At 40.5% G+C, this 21,453-nt stretch overlaps 1 protein-coding gene across 1 annotated transcript in view; it reads left to right on the forward strand.

Annotated features, from left to right (window-relative positions):
- Su(var)3-3 (lysine-specific histone demethylase Su(var)3-3) overlaps positions 1-20,894 on the forward strand; it is an 801,787-nt gene extending 780,893 nt beyond the window's left edge. The window contains exons 16-18 of the mRNA XM_090379361.1: positions 676-918; positions 19,002-19,083; positions 20,319-20,894. Coding sequence (XP_090235487.1) covers positions 676-918; positions 19,002-19,083; positions 20,319-20,551 — 558 coding nt within the window. The 3' untranslated portion in view covers positions 20,552-20,894. The remainder of the gene's footprint in view (positions 1-675; positions 919-19,001; positions 19,084-20,318) is intronic.
- The last annotated feature ends 559 nt before the right edge of the window (positions 20,895-21,453 follow it).

A 21,453-nucleotide genomic window follows, 5' to 3' on the forward strand; every position in this document is an offset into this window, starting at 1 on the left:
CTGGCCTCTGCTGTGATAGAACACACCCGTGCTGTCAACGTCATCAGACATGTTTGTCTTCAACTAAGAGGCGGTCTTAAAGTCGCATCACGGGGTGGCAGAAAAGATGGTGCGAAATTGAAGGAGAACTTGGCCGGATCTCTCCTGTCGTAGCTATTTTCAAGTGAGCACGATGTGCAACTTCTCAGGAATAGAAATTTGCATTCCATCTTGAGTTGTTAAGAGAGAATCAAGTTTATTATAATTAAGGAAATAAACAGCAGTGTACAAACGTTACAGCGCTGTCAACGTAAATGAAATTTATTATGATGAACAGAAGATTTCTGAGCTCTTCGCTCTTGACCATTTCGCAGTGTTTCCTGTATGCGGGCTCGTTCAGCAATTCTGGGCCAGCCAAAGCGTCTGGCTTGCTTTTTTTTTTTTTTTTTAAGGAAAGAAATAAATGGCAAGTTTTATTTTCTAAACCTGGACTATACCGCCATAAGTTATCAGTTGTAGTCGGTTTCGTGATTGGCCGAAAAAAAAGGAAATTGCCTATGAAATTTGTAAATTCTTCAATTCGTCATATAACCGGAAACTTTTGGTGTTGAACATTAGTGATCTTTTCTCCGGTGTCATAAATTACATTTATGTAATGTTTGTTCATTATTTGTGATCATCCATTCATTCTTTTAGGTTGTTCTGTGTTTCGATCGTGTGTTTTGGGACCCCAATGCCAACTTGTTTGGCCACGTTGGTAGCACCACCGCCAGTCGTGGGGAACTCTTTCTTTTCTGGAACTTATATAGGGCTCCTGTTTTACTCGCTCTAGTAGCAGGAGAGGCAGCTGCTATAATGGAAAATGTCAGCGATGATGTCATTGTAGGCCGATGCATCGCAGTGCTGAAAGGCATATTTGGCAACAGCGCAGTGCCACAGGTAAGAAACTTTTAAATTTTTTATTATGCACAGCGAGTTAATTATTGTATATTTTTGCTGCCTCTCAGATGAGAATTCTTCTATGGTTGATATTTTCAAATATCCAGTGTATATAGTTACGCTTTATGATATTTCGTACTATAGATTTACTGACTGTGTGGACTTGGTACCTGCTGTAACTTTATGGGTAAGAGTTTCTCAAGTTAACAAAGAACTAATATTAAGATCATATACTGCAGTATTATTTTGTATCACATGCATTTACGTAAGTGCATGTGTAAATGTGTGTGTGTATATATATATTTTTTTTTTTTTATGTAAACCCCAAACATGAGAGGTATTAGAATCTATAGTACTTAGTACCGTGCTTGGGTTAAATATAAGAATATTACTAGCAACACTGCATATTTCGTTAATTTTTATCAGTTTTCAGTCTTTAAACTTGAAAATGTGATTTCAATCATTGAAAACATTACAATAATATTAGCATGAGAAGACATGTCAACGGTCCCCCTATCTTTAATTCTGGTCCCATCAACGTTGGATGAATGTGTAATATAACAGTTTAGTTTTTCTGAGAAAGTTTTGGGGCCTCAAGGCCTCAAACTACTGGAAGATTTATTAACCGTACAAGTTTGTGCGTAGTGAATCACCGAAGTAGGTGAAATGGTCGTTTTTGTTATACAGTAGACTCGATTTTCCGGGATAGATGGTAAAAAAACAAATCCCAGATAATCGATTTCCCGGTTAATCCGAAAATACAAAGTCCCCTACTTACGTTAAGATACGTTCCAGGACTTCTTACTTCGTCGAGTTTTACGTAACTGGGGAATGACTAATAAAATATTGCTATTGTATTACTATTGACAAATCTGAATTCCGCGCGATACTTGTTAATGTTTGGCCATTTTGATACATCTTTATTATAATGATTCCTTAGAGATTTAACAGATGCACCGTTTTAAAACTTTTTGAATAATGTCAAGTTTCTGTTTAACTGAAAACGCAACCCTTTTGCGTTTACCCATCATTTTCGCGATTTCTAAACAAAAGGGGAAAAAAAAAAAAAAAATACTATAACAAAATTCCAACATCCCTGACATAAATAACGAAACAAAATTTGTCCTTTTGCGCTGCATCGGAACACTGGCGCCTCCGTAGTCAGGTGGGAAGGAGCAACAGTGCGTAGTACACGCTTCTTGATTAGACCGGGGTTCGAGCCCGTCACCACCAAATACGGAGGATGCGGAAAGGTCAGGGAATGACCACCGCATATTCCCGGAGCAATATGGCCTTAGTTGCTAATACTCCTAAAAACCAAACAAACAACAACAACAGCAACGGAACACAACAATCGACGCGACGCACTAAAACAAACTAAACATTTGGTGTCTTTTTTTTTTTTTTTTTTCTTGAGCGTCGGGTGTGAAGACAGCGGGGATTGCAAGATAATAGGTACACTAATAATCTCCCAATGACTACTTATAATACCGCTTGTCGCTTCTGTTGTTGTTATTTTGGTTTTCAGGAGCATTAGTAACTAAGGCCATATTGCTCCTGGGATATGCGGTGGTCATTCCCTGACTTTTCCGCATCCTCCGTATTTGGTGGTCACTGGCTCGAACCCAGGTCTAATCAAGAAGCGTTTAATTTGGAGTCTTGAAGTGTCCCGGTTAATCGAGAGTCTGCTGTATTTCATATTGTGAATGTTTTCACAACGAGTTGCCCTGATATTGCTACCTCGAATAAGCAACGCTTTACCAGTGGAGAAGACTAATGTAACATGGCGTCTCCGTAGCCAGGTGGGAAGGAGCAGCAGTGCGTAGCACACGCTTCTTGATTAGACCGAGGTTCGAGCCCGTCACCACCAAATACGAAGGATGCGGAAAGGTCAGGGAATGACCACCGCATATCCCGGAGCAATATGGCCTTAGTTGCTAATGCTCCTAAAAACCAAATAACAAACAAACAAACAACTAATGTAACTTGACGGATACCACCGCCCAGACGGCACCGTTTGTAAAATGATTGGGATAAAAGAAAACTGTGTTATCCACATATCTGCTCCTATTATACCTAGGAAAGTGATAGTAGGAGAGGAAGAAGTGCCGTTGAAAGAGGAAAGGGGCAGTTACTCCTCACTCATAAACCTCGAATAAGCAACGACTCCCCTATTAGGGGGGGGGGACTGTTGTTACGCATTCTCGGTAACTCGGGCAGCATCAAGATCCCTTAAATGGCACCGTTTCGGGGCTTATGGGCCGCTCTTCGATGGATGGGGCAGGTACCCTGGTGTTGCAATAAGTGACAACCCGTTTATGAAGTATAATTCCACAATGTAAGAGATGCAATAGTATAGACTAAGAAAGTTTTTTAGGGTTAAAAGCCTCAATCTCCGTAGTTTGAGATGTGAAATGAGATTCTCGCTTCTAAACTTTGTTGTAAGCTTTTAATTTTCTTAAGCAGCCATCACCAACGATTCGCTCTCCCCCGACACACACACTTATTTAAGAAGGTATTCATTGTAAAGTACTTTTGTTGGTTTCTTTCAAAAATTCCTTATTATTCTTCCTTCTTCGTCATTTGGGCGTATCGATTATGTCAACAATAGCGAAGTATATAAATACCGAAATGTTCTGCTCATATTTCTAGTACGCCCGAAAACTTGCTTCTGTAAAATGTCCCCCCCCCTACAAAAAGTAAAATTTGGAACCAGTAGTAAGCATGATATATTTCAAAGAAAATCTTCTCTCATGTGTTCGTTTCAGTAATAGAGATGACAAGAGAAAGCAATTGTGTTCATTCTGACTGTCACAGGTATTTTCAATCTTCCCCCCCTCACCCCGAGTTGCACACCTTATAATCGATCCACACCCAGGATTGTTTGGAAACTTTAATCAGAAACTCCATATGTGGGCCTTTCTTCATTTATCAGTAGCAGGCACCATGCTGGCAACCTGTGTCTTTCGAGAAGTACAGTATTTAGAATTATCGCCAACTGTTCTAGCACCGGAGAGTTGTTTCCGTGTTGTTTATTTCTGCCACATAATCAACCGAACAATTTGAGAAAGTTTGCAGTAATCTGGAGGAATTCTCTAAGAAAACTGGCGAATTTCTCTCGTCCAGAACTTTATCGTGACAGTAGCCCAGTTCGTCACACCACCTGATACAGCAATATAGTAAAAGTAATTATTGGCATTGTTGATATCTTGGTAATCGGGAGTTGCATCCTTGATGATAATTGGGTAGGTAGCTACGACCTTAGTGTGTGATAACTTGTTTTTTCGGTGTCAGTAATATTCTTTATATACCGAACTTGTAGGGTCCGTGCCTCTTCCATCACCTCAGTTGACAGTAGTTTTAGCTCATGTCACTGCTAAATACGGCGTCCCGTTCTATCTTGGAAACTTCCGTGATCTTATTATATAGCCTTCCTGGAGCATAAACAGAAAATTTTGTTTTATTTTAGTTTTATATGTTGAGGCTAAATTATAATGCTCTGGGAAAGGGTTTTTCAGCATTCTGTAACAAGCATACCACCTACTGTCTCTGAGCTTCAACTCTTGTATCATCTTTTCTTCATCGAGCTTTAACTGGTGTGCCCCCCCCCCCCCTCCTTCTTTCTTTTCTCCACTTCGGTTTTTAATGTTACTAATGATGATCTGCAAATATAACGTTTGGCCCACCATTATGACCAGGCCGTATAATGTAAAATACTACTCATAAAAGAAACACATTGGCATGGAAAGTTCGATTTCAAGGTGAAAATACCTAACACTTGCATTCCAAGTGGGATAATTTGATCTTACTGTTTATCTTAAGTGCGTTGATCCTTTGACATGTTCTTTTATACGTCCACTGTCCTATAAAATAGTATTCACTGTTGAAGCAGCGAGACCTAATTCCCTTGCAATAGATGACAAACTTTGTCCCTGTTTCGTACTTCTTAATCATTTTCATCTTCATTTCTAAATGAATTTTTTTCGTTTCCTGGCACTATTACCACTTGCACTTTTCGTTAGTCGCTTTCCCTTCATCATTGTAATACGTAAATAGGAATGAAGAGAAGTTTCTGAAAATTTGTTTTTTATATGATTGAAGATTTCAGTGAAGGGGAACGCATTTCGCCATAATAGCGTAAAAACCCACACAATTGCAGTTATCGGTATTATCGCAAATGCAATAAGATCGAGTTTATTACCCGTTTATAATTAGATGCACTAACAGAAAAGCCCAATAAATCGGAAAGTGCAAATTGTTTTTATTTATTTTTGGTCGTGACCTACAGCTCCAGAAACTTGCTTTAGAAAAATATTACAAAGGCGTTCAAAATTGATTCTTATAACGGGAACATATAACGATGAAAGGGAGTGCAATTTCCATTATAAATTGACATTTTATAGAGATAAATAGCTTAGTAATATAGCGAAAATTTTCAACTGCCAAGGACTTGGAAGTTGAAAATTCCACAAAAAAAAAAAAAAAAAAAAAAATGTTATTGGGTTCACATTACGATATTTTCACAATACCTCCATTTATTCCTACAGGATGCAGAATACGTTTCCACGAATTTTTTAAGTTTGCACCGGCCGGCAAAAACTTACGTAAAGTCGAGGAGTTCCTGTATTGGCATCCTGGTATGCTAATTCCGATTAGCCAATAGAAACCGATCTACCACCTTCAGAGCCTCAAATTATTGATGCTTATAAAAATACGGGTTGCGACCACATCACTTCATCCCATTTTTTTGGCTTTCTCGGTGGGACAGTCACATGTACAGTACTCGGATAGCAAATCATCACTGTTTAGATGATTATTTCAGATGGCGAGCCGTTTGACGACTTGAAGCCGGGCATTCGCGGGCGGCACATTGGCTCAATGTCATCGCGGCACTATAGAAACAGTTTCAGGAGGCAGGAACCATTATAAGAAGAGCTGGGCAACGTCAACCAGAACAGACCACTATCTGGCTTTACCAGCAGGATGGATCCCCAACGATGTCCTATCATCAAGTGTCTTTTGAGGTTGCTGCGGCCGGCCATAGGTGAATTCCAACCAGACTGTGTTAATAAGGCTCAGTTCAAGTGGACTATACGCAAGGAAGCCAGTGGTGTGTATCCCAGTAACCCCAAACCACCGCAGAGCTCTGTTCTGTTCTGTTCTGTTCTGTTATTTGGTTTTTAGGAGCATTAGCAACTAAGGCCATATTGCTCCGGGATATGCGGTGGTCATTCCCTGACCTTTCCGCATTGTCCGTATTTGGTGGTGACGGGTTCGAACCCCGGTCTAATCAAGAAGCGTGTACTACCACTGCTGCTCCTTCCCACCTGGCTACAGAGGCACCTCCGCAGAGCTCGTCAAAACTGGTGCAATGAACATGTGACTTGGAGCCCTGAACAATGGGGTACAGTTCTGTTCTCTGATACGTCCAGTTTTAGCCAACAAAGAGATGCTAGACGTTATTTAATCTAGAGACAACGAAGAATGTGGTTCCATCCCGCCAACATCAGAGACAGGGACACTAACGGTGGAGGCAGAATAATGATCAACAGCCACATCCCTCTTCATGTTTTTGATAGAGGTACCGTAACTGCGCAGAGATGCCGAGAATAGATCATGGAACCCTATGTGCGACTTTTTAGAGATGCGGTTGGCCCAGATTTTCTTTCAATTTACGATAATGCCACTGCTCAAGGGGCAGACCAATATCTTGAAACTGAAGATATCCAACGGCTCCCGTGGCCAACACGATCACCAGACTTAAATCCGATCGAACATGTGTGGGATGCCCAAGGGCGTCGCATTGCACGCCGACAGCCAACTCCTCGGTCACTTGGCAAGCTACGAACTGCGCTTTGGGAGATAAAGGATAAAGTGTTCCGTTGTCTAACGGCTCCATCTCTGTTTGTGAATCACAGTACTCTGTGAAGGCCAGAGGTTCAGAAAGTGTATGTCAGTGTTGTTCCTCTGACCATTTGGCCCCTGGTCAGACCCCCGTTGTCCGTCCTTAGCCATGTGAAGGCAAGTCAGGCATTAGAGGATCGCAATGGTACTCCGGCAGGTCCTGCCGCCTAATTTCAGCGGCAAGGACATATAAGTAAAAAATAAATAAATAAATAAATAAAATCGTGCATGTAGATAGAGTAAGGGTTGGGAGAAGACAGAAATATGGGGACGAAAGTGAAGGCATCCCCAAGTACAATGAGGACAGCTCCATCAGGCCAAGTGTGAGAGGGGTGTGGGAAGGGATGGAAAGTAGCTACGCGAGAGAGCACAACCAAGGTCGCGTGATGCACTGTTGTCGCATCAAAGGTTGACGACCAGTGTCCTTAAACTTCGGGTTTAGGTTCACTTCAGGTGTAATTCAATTCAGAGTGATGTCCGTTCAGGTAAGTGTCGATTCGGTTGGTTGTTTATGCGATCCCGTCAATATCTGTCTACTTCGGGTGTCAGTCCACACTGCTGTCGTGCCCAGTTTAGGTGGCAGGTCCATTTCAGTGTCATTTCGTACGTTGTTTGTCTAATCCGAATGGCAGTCCGCTTGCGGAAGAATGGGATCTGTTCACCGCTGTTTAGCCGTTGGAGATCATACGCCATACTGATGTCATGTGACCATATTTTCGAGCTTCATGTATCGACGTCTACAAATATGACCTTTTTGGCAATTCTTATACAACCCTTATATCTGTCCGAAGTTTCTTGCTGTCTTCTCATTTCATTGTCATTCTATGGCACACCACTTTACCCAATTTTGTCCCGCTTCGTTGTAAGCTGCAGGAGTTAACACCACGTTTTCTACGTGTTCTGTTAATTTTGTGCAGCAAGTGCATGATTCGTTCTCCGTTACATTATAGCGGTCTGATTCCGATTTCCATCCATGACTGGAGGAATTGCTCAAGTCTTCATCATTCGGATGTATAATTAACCGATTTCAGGCAGAGGAAGCCCCCCCCGTAAGTTATTCCCGGTTTTTCAGCCCGCAACATGCAAATCAGTCCTTGCATACACATTTTACAGATATAATATACAATGGTGCATGGGTGATAGGTTCGAAATCCAACAGAACTATGAATCTTTATCAAGTGCTAAAGAATTAACTCAACCAACTTTTACTTTATTGGCGGCCAACCAATTTGTTCAAAGGAATATAATTAACAGTAGTCCCTTCACGGGAATTGACTAATTTCAACATAATATTTAATGATATCAATCCATAAAAGATACAAGATTCTATAATAAAATCAAACAGAATATTTCTCAGGGATTCAGATTCAAAATTTCCGTTTCTACCATCATTAATTATCTATTGATTACAAATCTCAATAAACGTGAAAATACGAGTAATATGCTGCTTGCAACCAACTTCGTGAATGGCCGTAGAGTGCCCTTACGAAAGGCTGTTAAGTATATACGAAGTCTCTGCCAACAAATACATCAATTTAGATATTTCATTTAAAATATTTCCAATAAAAGCTGGAAATTCGGCTAACAACCATTATTTCTGTTGGGCTTTGTGTAAGGAGACTGCCGTCGTCTACCAGTCAGTAATTATTATTCAAAACATTAAGTTGATTTCATTCCCCGTACAGCTGGTTGGTTAGAAGGGTGTACATAGAATTATAAACGCATATTTAGATTTATAAAAACATAATTAGAAAAACATATATTGTACATTAAAAGGATGATTGACAGTGTTTGACAATGCACTTGCCTGGAGTTGGAATAGTATATATACATGAAGGTTAGGTTTGAACTTAGGTTTGAGCGTGTATACACAGGAAAATAATGTTTACAATATGAATTCACCTATACTCTATTAAAAAGAGAGCCAAAGTCTTCAAGTACTGAAGTTCCTGAATGTATGCGTCCATAGATGGCATGTGATGGAGTGACATGATCATGCCAGGATTCACTATAGGCCAAGGCTTTGATGGAAGTTTTTCCAGGATATCTTCCTGCATTTTTTGTCATCCAGCAGCTTGTTCAAATGTTCAATAATATTTGCTGGGAACGTGTTTTTAAGGCAGACGAGGTTGGTTAAAGGTCGACCTATAACGTTGATTATGTCGCTCTCTATTATTATTATTATTATTAGCCATATGGTGCAAGGAAGCCTGAGGCTTATGCTGCACCAGCCAAAAAAAAAAAAAAAAAAAAAAAAACAATTTCTGAATTACCCTGTGAGAGAGAGAGAGAGAGAGAAAGAAAACAAACAAGAGTCAGAAGTAGAAAGGAATCACCAAGAAAGAGAAGAATGATTATATCCAGCTCAGGACTCGCATTTTGTGAGCCCGGAAGGATACGTGATGCTGAAATAATTGTTTGCACGTTGGGGGGAATCTATCCTATTAGATATTAGTTTTGCAAGAGTGATGAGGTTCTTTTCCAGCATTTTGATTTTCCATGATGTGTCATGTTCATGTAGTACAGAACTAGAGATGGTGAATGGGTTACCATGGATCCTGTTCAACCACCTTAGAACCCAATATTCAATTGCCAGGAATTTTTTGCAATACTTGATGGGGGTTGAGGACCACAGCAGAGGTGCATATAAAGCGATAGCGCGGGATATTTAAACCTCTGAATCCTCGGGACAGCTCTGTGATTATTCGGGTATCTCCCAACAATTTGAGTTTTATCCAACAAAGGAGTAAATTCAATGTAGAGGTCCATAGTGCGTAATTTTTTTTTTTTTTTTTTTTAATATTAAAAAAGATTATCAAGTTACATTAGAATCTGACAATACTAAGTCCCAATCCACTCATTATTTATTACGTTTCACTTTACAATAAAAATTCAAACAGTCCTATGATTGCAATGTTATAGATGTATGACGTTCTGTTACATTAATTTATTAAGGCTGTTAATCACTGATTTCCATATCTAATACAGGGTGTCCACATAAAACGTTGACAACTATGAATAGGAAATAAGAACACTTATTTCCATGGGTTTTGCTTTCTCGGGAAGAATATATCTTGCAGTTTATGTTCACTCATTGTCATCCATTAGTCCATTTCGATATCACGGCGTTTAGAGCTAGAGCTCCCTCCAGTTTCGATCGTTGCAACAGCTTCTGGATTGTGAGTACTTTCATTTGGTAGACATTTTTCACATAACTCCACAGAACTGCTCGAACTTCTTTTCCCCAATATGTAGGTAATTGCTTTTGCTGAAAGTAGGTTCATGAAAGAAAATGGTCTCATCACGCAATTCACGTTATATCTAATTCGTGGAATCACGTGCTTGATTCCACGAATAAGGTATAACTTTTCCATTTTTCGAACGATAAAATAAATATTCTGTTTATACTCCGGACGACCAAACGGTCAGAGGATTTTCGGAGCCTCAGAACCTAATGTTGTGGCGATTGTTTCTCCAAAACATGAAAGGTAGCCTCATTAGCGAATGTCACACATCATAGGAATCCATTGTCTTCATTGAGTCCTTTCATGTCCATGACAAACGCATAGTTAAGGAATATATATCATTGGAAACAAGAGCCTGTACAAATTGAATTCTGTATGCATGCTATTTCAGGCTCCTGGGGAGAACCTTGTGGACTGTGCATTTTCCCCCTCCCTGCATCAGCGTACGGATTTCTGAAAACTACGCACAAATGATACCCGATCTGTTCAACGGCCTTGGCACTTATTCTTGAACAGCTGGTTACAGGCTACCGTGAAACCCTTCCAGTACCATGGTCTACTTCGTGGTGCCCTACGCCTCGCCCGAATGTCTGATTTGGGCTTAATGAATCAACACACACACACACACACACCTTATCCTCGTGTGTCGTAATTTTTATTTGCTTATTTTCCTGTAGTCACCGCATGAAGTAGAATCTGTTCAGTAAAATTTTTCAATTACTCTGCAGTGTTAAACTAACCCCATTCGGAGATTACATTTATTTCATGCGGACATCATCTACATGAAGTGGTACTGGCCGGGTCTTTTTTTTTTTTTTTTTTTTTTTTTTTATGGAAACCCCAAACACGAAGGTATCAAAACCTATAGTACTTCGTACCGTGCATGGATTGAAAGAGAAGTATGGAGGGAATGCCGGAAACTTTGCTCTAGAGACTAAACATGGGTTTCACCACTTCAAGCCTCCAATAAGCAAAGTGGTGGTATTGCACCTGTCGATGAGTCATCTACCACATATACTATAATTAACCATTACTTTCCAGCAATGGAATTCCTCACATGTTGGAGGACAGTGTATTTCTTTATGAATTAACTGCTGTAATATATTTAATTATTTATATGAAGAAATAAATCTATTTCTTTCTAAAGAATACAATGGGGCAAGGCGGACTGCACAGCACAATGCAGTCCACAGTAAGACTTGGGAATTTATGAGTATAAAATTAACACATTTATATTATTGATATGTTCTCATTTTGAATGAGCGAATTGGCCCATATATCCTCGTACTCATATTCAAGAGGATAATATGGTAACTGCTGGGATTTACTAGTCTTCTTGAGGTGTAGTAATGGAGTTGGTAAAATCTCGACGTTTACCAAAGCAAGTTATTCTTTGTTTTAATCCCTGTACAGCGTATGCGCTAGGAGGGTTTCGTTTTGGTGAATTGTAAAAATCAATAAATCAAAATAAGTTATTTTATTATTAGGAAAGTTTCACAAATGCTAGTGTAGAAAGAGAAATATAAATCATAAACAGATATTGATTGAATACGTTATTCACAATATATTTAATTGTAACAGGCACAACCTTACAGGATAGCAGATATAAAAAAAGCGAATGAACAGTAAATTATCATTGCTTCCCTTTTAGCACTGTCACTAAGTCTTTTGAGGATGTGAGATGTCTCCCCCTGGAGTACAAGGAGTCCAAATATGAATTGTAGTATGTTTTCTATGAGACGTTAAAATTTGTGAAGATAACTTTCCTTAAAAACACACACACACAATTCAGTGCGAGAGGAACAATTTAAATGACATAATAGTCAGCCCTAAGCGCGCTGATATGGGTATCTCGGAAACTGCAACCCTGGTAGAGTTTTCACATACCATATGTATCCCCGGCATATCGAGATTGGTCCAATTATTAAATGCCACCCAGACCAAGGCGATCTCTTAGTCGGAAAGAGCTTATTGATGGTAGAGGCTGACCAGACGGCGGGGTAACAGTGGTAACGAACACATCCCTTCAGAACAGACAGCTGGGCGTAGCGCAGTCGACGATCGAACTGAATTTCACTCCTGTCAGGGAAAAAATAAAGTTACATTAGGCTCAGGAAATGAATAATAGAAGATTGAAAAATATTACCTTTTCTAATGAATCCCACTTTCTGCTCTTTCATGTTGATGAGAGAACCAGAATATGGCGAAATCAGCATGAATTCATGGACTGATCCTACTAGATGTCAATAATGTAGGCTGGTGGTGGGTGTGTTTATGTGGTACACACCGAACCCCCCGCCCCGATTGCAGTAGAGTAATATTTGGATATCATAGCAGAACAATGTGCCTCCTCACAGAGCCATGGTGCCTAGAACATGGTTCGAAGAGCATTCCGCAGATTTTACCACCTTGGAATGGCCTCCCCATTCACCAGACATGAACCCTGAGGAGCATCTTTGGGATGCTGTGGAAAGGTCCGTTCGAGCTTTGGATCCTCCACCCAGCAATGCGATGGAATTATGGACAGCGGTGCAGCAAGCATGGATTGAAATACCTGTGGAATGCTTTCATGAACTAGTGGACTCAATGCCTCTCCATGTGACTGCTCTTATCCGGGCTAAAGGTGGGCCTACCCCTTACTAGGTAGATATCCCATTATTTCTGTCCACTCAATGTATACCTCTTCAAAGAAAAGTGGAATCCAGAAGTACAATTGGCTTTTCTATTAAACCAGCGGCTGCACCAGATTTGGAAAAGTACTCAATTGGTTTGCGACCTATCTTATCCAAGAGCACTAGTCATCTTAACAGAGGAATTAAAAGCAATAACAGCACACCTTGGCGCCCAACTTCAACAAGGGAAAATCCCATACAACTAAAGAGCCCATTGCTTTCCTAGTTAGCTGAATGCAGCCTAGTGGATAGAGCATATCACTAGATTCAATACGCCCGCAGGCCAGTGAAACCCTCTTCTATGTCCTGGTCACAAATACCAACAAGCCATTCTGCATTCCATCACTAACTCATAGCAGGGATAAATTATCTTCCAGCGACTGCTATGGTTGAAAAATTGCCACAATTCATGATAAAATGTTTATCCTCCAACCCTCATGTCCATCTTCAGCGGAATCCTAACCACATGATCCTTTCCTCAAGAGTCACAGCTACCTCGCCAGACCACATCCAAAAGCCTCACTCTACCCACGCACTTTCGTTCGATATGTAACCTTTTGGCGCTCCTAAAAATAATAATGTGGACATTTGTTGTGTCTTACGCAAGGCGGCCCCTAAACGTTAGTTTATCTCCGCCATGGTTCTCTGTGATAATATACAAGACTATACAATGGCCAGAAATGAGTGTAGTGTTATGTTTGCGTAGTGTGTGTGTGTCTTGTTTAGCTGTTTTTGGCCGCTTTGCTACCAGGAAGGCTGCTTCCCAGTACCCGTCCACGCCACGAGAAGGCGGGCCCAACTATCCACGTACTAAACTAAATGTAATATTTCAAGCACCCATAGGAATAAGCGCAAGTCATATGGGTGCAGCAGTCTCCTATAATCACGTATGGTGGTGAATACCACAAAGAATCCATCCCGCATCCACTGCAGAAAGTGTAATAGCAATGGATGCCAGCAGTTCCCGTACCCAGGAAGCTCAAATCTGGGTACAAGCAGTTTAAAATCCCGTCTCTAATAAACTGGATACCCCCTAAGGGGCTAGCAAAAAAAATTAATAAATAAAACATTAATAAATTAATAGAAAAAAGAAGAAAAAAAGTAGCTTTGTTAACTATAGATGTCAGTCAGCAATCCACGTCGTCTGTTGAAAATCTGTGTGGCAAATTCCTGTAGAGCTCAGAAGGCATTTTGATTTTCAATAAGATATGTAGCCGAGTGGTCAGGGGCGAGAGTGCATAGCACCCGTTCCTTGAGTGGGCCGGGATTCAAGCCCGTGACTACTAAATACGATAAATATTTGTATTGACGATATATTGTAAACTCTACTGACTTGGTTGTCGTGCCGGAGTATAAACAGAAAATTTATATCTTTCATTTCCAGGAGCGAAATTATGCACTGTACTAGATAATTTGTCTTAAATCTTGGTAAACTGGGCAGAAGAATAAGACATGACTCCAATCTTTAGAGGCGCCGCAGAAACAGGTATCTGTCGTAGATAGATAGATTGAATTGAAGAAGACGAGTGTTCAAAGGACCGTGACCAGTTAGAATGTATGATATAACAAGGCTTGGGTAGAACCAAAACTGATTTGTTTTTGAGGTAGTGAATTTAACCTCAGGTATAAAACATCTGGTCACTGCTCCTTTGGTTGAGGAATTCCATCTCAACTGCCATCTTTTATGAAGCTCAGTCCAACATTTCGCTTTTTCATTCTTTGGATCGTCAGTGGGATCATAGGTTAAATCGGAAAAAGTTAAGAGGATATCCTTTACGAATATAGTAAACAAAGCCTTTGTACGTAAGATACAGATCCAGAGGTAACAAGTCTGCGATGGCTTGCAAAGATGCAGTTGAAACTGTTCTACAAGGTCCGTTGGACACTGTCTAGTTTGGTTCTGTGAAACCATATGCTGGCTGCATCTGTAACGATTGGAATAAACACTGTGTAGTATAGAATTCTGAGGGTTCCTTTTATAAACCCCAGTCCTGCCTAGAGATTTTGAATAACATTGGCCGTAAAAGGTTTCAACTTTTTTGGAAAGATTCTGGTTGTGTGGTAAGAACCGACAATTTGTTCATCAAAAATAATACCAGATGCTTATGAGTGGAAACAAGTGGCAGAGATACTCAGTGAAGTATCTGCCACTTGAGTATCGGAGGTCTATTATGGTCTAGTTTTCCGTGAATATCATCATCTTGGTTTTAGATTTCAGAGTCGAATCCAGCAAGTTATCGAGTACAGAGTTAGCCCCGTTGTTCCAGTTGGGACCTGGAGTTACCATGTACTAAGATGGAGAGATTGTCGGTGAAGGCAACCATTTTCACATCGGCCATGTTGGAGGGAGAAGACAGCCAATCATCAAGGACGAGGTTCTACACAAGAGGGCCAAGAATGGGATCCTGGGGACACCCTTGAGAAACCGACTGATTTTGGTTTGGATGTAGACAGTACGTTCAGCAAAGTAACTTTTGAGCAAAAGGAAGATATGTCTAGAACAAAGTGATTAAGCGTCGTAAGACACTCTCCCACCAAACATTGTCGAAGGTGCCTTCAAAATCACTAAAAACTGCCAGTGCATATTTGTAGGTAGAGCTATCAGTTAACTTTTAATTCAAAAAGCGCATCTTCACAACTACAACCAGGCTTAAATCCATACTGAAGAGAGGAAGATAGGTTACTTTCCAAAAGAAGTTTGATTACATCTGTATGCCATGAGCCTTTTATAGTAACTTGCCTAAATGGGATAATAAAGTGATAGGCCTGTATGATTAGGGTCACTTGGTGGCTTACCTGGTTTTGGGATTATTCTAATGAGAGCATCCACTCGGTGGAGCAGAAACCGTGACCATCGGAGAAGGTCACCCGTTGCCACGCGGCCGAGATCCAGTATCGGTATTGCTGTGCAAACTGATGGCGTTGTTTTCGATGAACGGCCGTCAACATGGGTGCTGTCACCAAGCCTTCTGTTCCGGAGCCCAATGCGCACCAGGGTTCGCTTGCACTGTCGTGTTGGAGACCTTTCTGGTGGCCTCACGGTTCATTTGGACGGCCAGTTGAACGGCAGTAGCGTGCCGATCGGTCCTGACCAACCGTTTCAGCCGACGCATGGCGCTCCACAGTTGGAACGTCGGGTCATCAAAACTGTCCCATTCGTCCAGTCTTGATGCACGTGAGCATTTTACAAATTCCTGCTGTTTCGGAAATGTTAGCACCCGTGGCCCGATAGCCGATGATCATACCTTTTTCCAGGTCTGATAGGGGAGTGCGCTGTATGATTCGCTAGGCGTGTGTGATGTCTGCATTGGGGGGGGGGGTCATAATATTGTTTATGTTGTTGTAGTTGTTGGCGAATCGGTTTCTGTGGCCATAATGCACCTCCCAAGGTTTTTGCAGTACTTTGATCCAAGCCCGAGGCAGGATTCGAACCCGCGACCTTTGGCCTGCTAGGCAGGCACTTTACCCACCCGGCTAGCCTGGTAGGCGTCATAATATTGTGACTGGATTCTGTATTGTGTGCTTTTGAACGGCACGAGGAACTCTATTGAAACTGCCTTTGATGCCAACAACGTGTCAGCACTCTTCTGCTAACTTGAGTCCCACTATGAAGGAAGGCCGCCGTAGCCGAGCCGTCAACGCGCGTGTGCATAAGTACACCTGCCTTGAGTGACCAGGATTCAAGCCCGTGAATGCTTAATACGGTGCTGTTTCTTGTATTCTCTCTACCTTGTGGTCGCCCCAGAGTACAAACAAAATTTATTTATGTAATCCATAGGCTGGAGTTTAGCTGGCTTTTTATTTGCAGCCATCATCGCACCTGTTGTCTGTGACAACGCGAAAATCATTACGTATGCAAACGATATAAATTCTGACGCTTGTTCCTCTCAACAATGACCAACAGTCGACCATATGCATTGATAAGTCTTATCAACATCGCCTCATACCTCAAATAGTATGGACTGTCAAATAATCCACAAAAACAAAGGGCTTTTCCTCTCAAACCAATCCCAGCATTAATGTTTTAAACATTCACTGGAACTGTAATATCAGCCATTCCTACCCACTCAGATTTGGGAATAGGATTAGACCAAAAACTTTGATTTCATGCTGACGTAGACAAGCCTCTGTGCGATGGTTGCCTAAACAGCACTTAATCTATGTCAAGGATCCCCAGATCATTAGAACAGTAATCTATACTCCACCCTGTATGCACCTGAAGTGTAGGCATCGACCAGTAGCCATCGGATACTTCAATCTCTCAATCTCTATCAAATGTTAACTGAAGTACAGCACCCCGATGCGGACTGGAGTAATTATTCAATATTAGAAAACCTAGTGGAAAAGTCCTAGCAACTCGCTCGCATCGTAGAAGTGAATAAGAGCAAGGTTGTGATACCAGACCTGCCTGTGTTGCATATGGATAAGAATGGTCCTCAATGTGTTGTACTGCGGTGCCCTAGACATTAAGCACTGGATAGTACTTTGCTTTTATCTGAGGAGTGCCATCCTTAATAGCGAAAATAGTAAGTTCACTTTTTTTAGTTTTAAAAACCTCCCTTTTTGCGTCGACTATATATATATATATATATATATATATATATATTAATAATAATGACTAATGCTTAAATGCCAAAGTGCATCGATTTTATTATTCTAGTAACAGAATTCGTTTCCTAGGTGTGGAGGGGGGGGGGGACAAGGCTTCACCATACCACGTGCATCGCTGTGTGTCCACATAGACTATGAATACCACTTAATATACATGTATATGAAAAAGGAAGAGAAAAATAATGGATTAGTGGTACTGGTAATCAGCGAAACCCAACGACCATGATAACTATTAGTTTAAAGAAAAAAAGTAATGGAATAAAGGAGTATATATAGAAAAATATAAATACAAAAGAATATGTCATGGTTGCCTCTTGAAAAAGACACAACCCTGGTGTCTTTTTCAAGAGGCAACCATGTAGAATGCAATTAAAGACGTCCGTGTCGGACGCAAAATACATGGCAAAAAAAGTGAGGGTTTTTAAAACTAAAGAAAATAGTGAATTTACTATTTTCGCCATTAATTCAGATGTGAGCCCCTGTGCTTTTGGCCGTGACGGAACAGTTGCAACGTTATCCAAATTCATCTAGTCTCTGTTCGTCAAGGGATTAATATTATGAGATGTCCACATATTGATGCCGTTTGCTTATATTTTTATAACTACATGAGTTGATACTTTGCACTATTTGCGAGGATCATGCAGGGAATTTCAATTGAAAAGTGCCGGGTCCGTCTCGCTTATTTTTCCTTTTAGGCGATTTGTCGTCTGTACCTTTTTTTACCATATCGTATTTGATCTTAAAATGAGACGAAGTATTACCCTTTAGATTTTACAATTATTAACTTTAGCCTAATCAGCTGCTTATTTTCTCATCGAGAAAGTTGTTCCCCATCCTCGGTTGAGTCTAAGCCTGACGTAGCCGTGGGTCGTGAGCGAGGGTGGAGTAGCACACGCTCTTTGAGTCAGGCCCGTGACTGCTAAATACGATTTAATATAAACTCCTCTGACCTGGTGTATAAATAAGAATATTTTTGAAGTATTATCAGTGTATTTCTGAGACCACATTAAACTGATTTTGAAGGAGGAGCGGGAAAACAACGTTTGTATGTTAAGTTTGTTTTTCAGTACGATGCTTAGCTGTGAATAGTTTGCCAGACAGTTTATATAACATCCGCACGCGCTGCAACTTTTGCGTTGTTATTTTACCTTCATCGAATAAAATCGATTCACGTTCTTTTCAGAAGTGCATTGATGACGATTTTTGACTAAAGAACTTGGGAACAGCTTTCTCATTGAGAAAAAACAGTTGATTAGGCAAAATTTATTATAAATAGCAAAATCTGGCCCAATCCGATAAAAACTTTCCAGGAAATAAACTTATAAATAAGTGGGATAGCCCTGTATAGATTCTCGCAACTTGATTGAAGCTTCATGCTTAAAAACCTTTTGGAAAGTACATTATTTTTTTAATTTTGATAGGGGGAAAAAAAAAACTTTTAACTGTTCATGCGAGCCTCCCCTCCTCCTTGCGTTAGACGTGTGTGAAGAAATTGAAAAAGTTTTACCTCTGAGCGTATTTCGTAAAAGGTTCATTCTGAAATGAGCATGTGAATAGTCCACAAAAATTCTATGTAATAATAATATAACTACATAGATGTTAAAATTATATTTTAATTTTAAGAAATTCTCACTTGTAATTCTTGTTTCAGCCGAAGGAGACTGTAGTGACTCGCTGGCGAGCTGATCCGTGGTCACGTGGTTCTTATTCGTATGTCGCTACTGGATCTTCCGGTAAGTCAATTATTACAGTTCGATGTAATGTTTCAATACAATAAAAAAAAAAATCTGTTCTCATGCAAATAAACTTATTTGCTTAGTATATCTAGCAAAGAATTTCCTAAACAGTAATTAAGCAATTAACGTAGATAATAATTCAATTATGCAAATGTGCCTTTTTAATGATCAAACATAATTTATTGCTTTCGAAACGAGCTTGCAATTGAAAACGTAATGAGTTTCGGCAATTTTAATTAAATATTTCCAAGTGACTTCTTAGAGCTAAAGGAATGGCGAAGTGGCACTGACATTTCATAAGAAACTTAAAATTACTCGCGAACGAATTGGAGTAATTGTGACGCTACTTCATAATCTTAGAAAATGGGGAAACTTAATGAAGCTACGTTGCGGATTCTTTGCAAATTTTATTATCTCTAAATTGGACAGAAAATACGGACGACCATTATACTCACACGGCTTATCATTGTTGGTAGTTGCGGACAGCACGGCATTGCATATCGATTCGTCGTGTGATCGGAGCAAGTTTTGTCACATCCGCATCCTCTCCAAAGACCGTTTGCTTTCGCGCAGGAATTTTTGCCGAAATCGCCGTAGCTTAAATTGTGGGGAGGTCAGTGCTGCATTTTAATAAATAATAAGCGGTTGTTGCACGCGACGAAGGTCGTGGTGCGTCATTCGAAACGTAGTGAGCCAGTTTAATTAAAGCGCAGTCCGAACAGCAGGTACATTTGTAGGATGGTGCTCATTAATGAGGATGATGGACGAAGTGCAGGCACACAGTCGTATTAGTTGCAAATTAAAATTATGCGCCACACCGTTGACAGTAAGGGAAGTGCGGCATATTAAGCACTTTTTTGCTTCCCACGGACGCTCTAACTTAATTCCTTTTGCTACTGCGTACGTTAAATAAAGGGAAGCGAGATGTCTCGCGCACCTGCCGTGGCCGCCAAAATCTCAGCTTAATGAGAGCGTTAAAGTTGTAACGTCTGAGAACAAGTTATTTATTTGCTAGCTGGCACGTTACAAGTCTCTTGCCATGCGCACAAGTAGCCCGGATCAATGAAGTAATGTGTCCTAATTAGCCGCTTGCCCCTGACCGATCCGCAAAATAGGAATAAAAAGGCATATTTCGTAAACGCTTGCCCATTTATATTACTCAATTTTATGTTACACGAATTTGACGTGTTCGCACTATTAAAATCATTTACTTGACTGACGTCTCTTTGCAGGTAATGACTATGACATTTTGGCCACTCCTGTTACCTCGACGTCGGTCGTTCCCGGTTCAGGACAAACTTCGAATATGCCACGCCTCTTTTTTGCCGGGGAGCACACCATCCGTAACTATCCCGCCACTGTTCACGGTGCCTTGTTGAGTGGGCTGCGGGAGGCGGGTCGTATCTCAGACCAGTTCTTAGGTTGCCCGTATGCCTTGCCCCGCCAACCGGGACAGACTGTATAGTAGATGGAGACATTGCCTGCAGAGTCAGTAGCGACGTGTCGGTGATAACTCCGCCCTTTCGTGGCGGTGCAACACGTCGTGGTTAGATAATAAGTAGTGATTATCTTAGCAGCGTCTTTCATTCCATTCAAGTTTACTGTTTGTTCCAGATCGCTAGATTTTCTTTCTGGTCACTGTGCTGTCTCTTCTGCGCAGTCCACGACTTCCATATTATTTGAATTGAAATAAATGAGCTGTTGTGTTAGAGCATTATGCATGCAAAACTTCCCTTCATGCTCAGACTCAGGACGCCATATAGGAAACTTTTTGTGAGTCATCACTTGCCACATTTGTATGTTTCATCAGCGCCATTCTTCTCTCGAATATTTTTTACCATTTTTGTAATGCTCTTCATTCCTTCTATTAAAATCTTTATAAGAACTTGCTTGTGTTGTTATTTTTCTTGTATATACATAAGTATTGCCTAAGAATTAAATTATAATTTTCAGTAAATATTTTAATAAGATATATTTTCTAAGCTGAACGAAATTGGTAATCAGATGCTGCAACTGTTTTGCAGCGTGGGCCGAATGGGAAAATATTGGGATCAGCGCAAGCCACAAGTTGGATAAACTTGTGGAATTGAAACAAAAAGCTCGCTTCTTTGCAACGAACAAATGAAGAATTTAAACCTGCTTGACTTCATCACGAAGTTCTAGTTTTATGCGAGTGCTTAATTCCATCTTCAAGTGTTTGTCGTAAGTCGGCGCCTAGGTTTTCATTTGTATGCCCCATTGTTGAAAATAACAGGCAACAGATATAAGCTGATTTGTAAAATTCATCTGTAAAATGCCATAAGTAGAAAGTTGTTTATTTTGATACTTCGAGATCTTTTGGGCAAATATTCAACAGCCACTTCGAAC

The sequence above is a fragment of the Mastigoproctus giganteus genome, chromosome 8, assembly GCF_048544385.1.
Source record: "Mastigoproctus giganteus isolate SK-2022 chromosome 8, ASM4854438v1, whole genome shotgun sequence".
Taxonomy (NCBI): Eukaryota; Metazoa; Arthropoda; class Arachnida; order Uropygi; family Thelyphonidae; genus Mastigoproctus; species Mastigoproctus giganteus.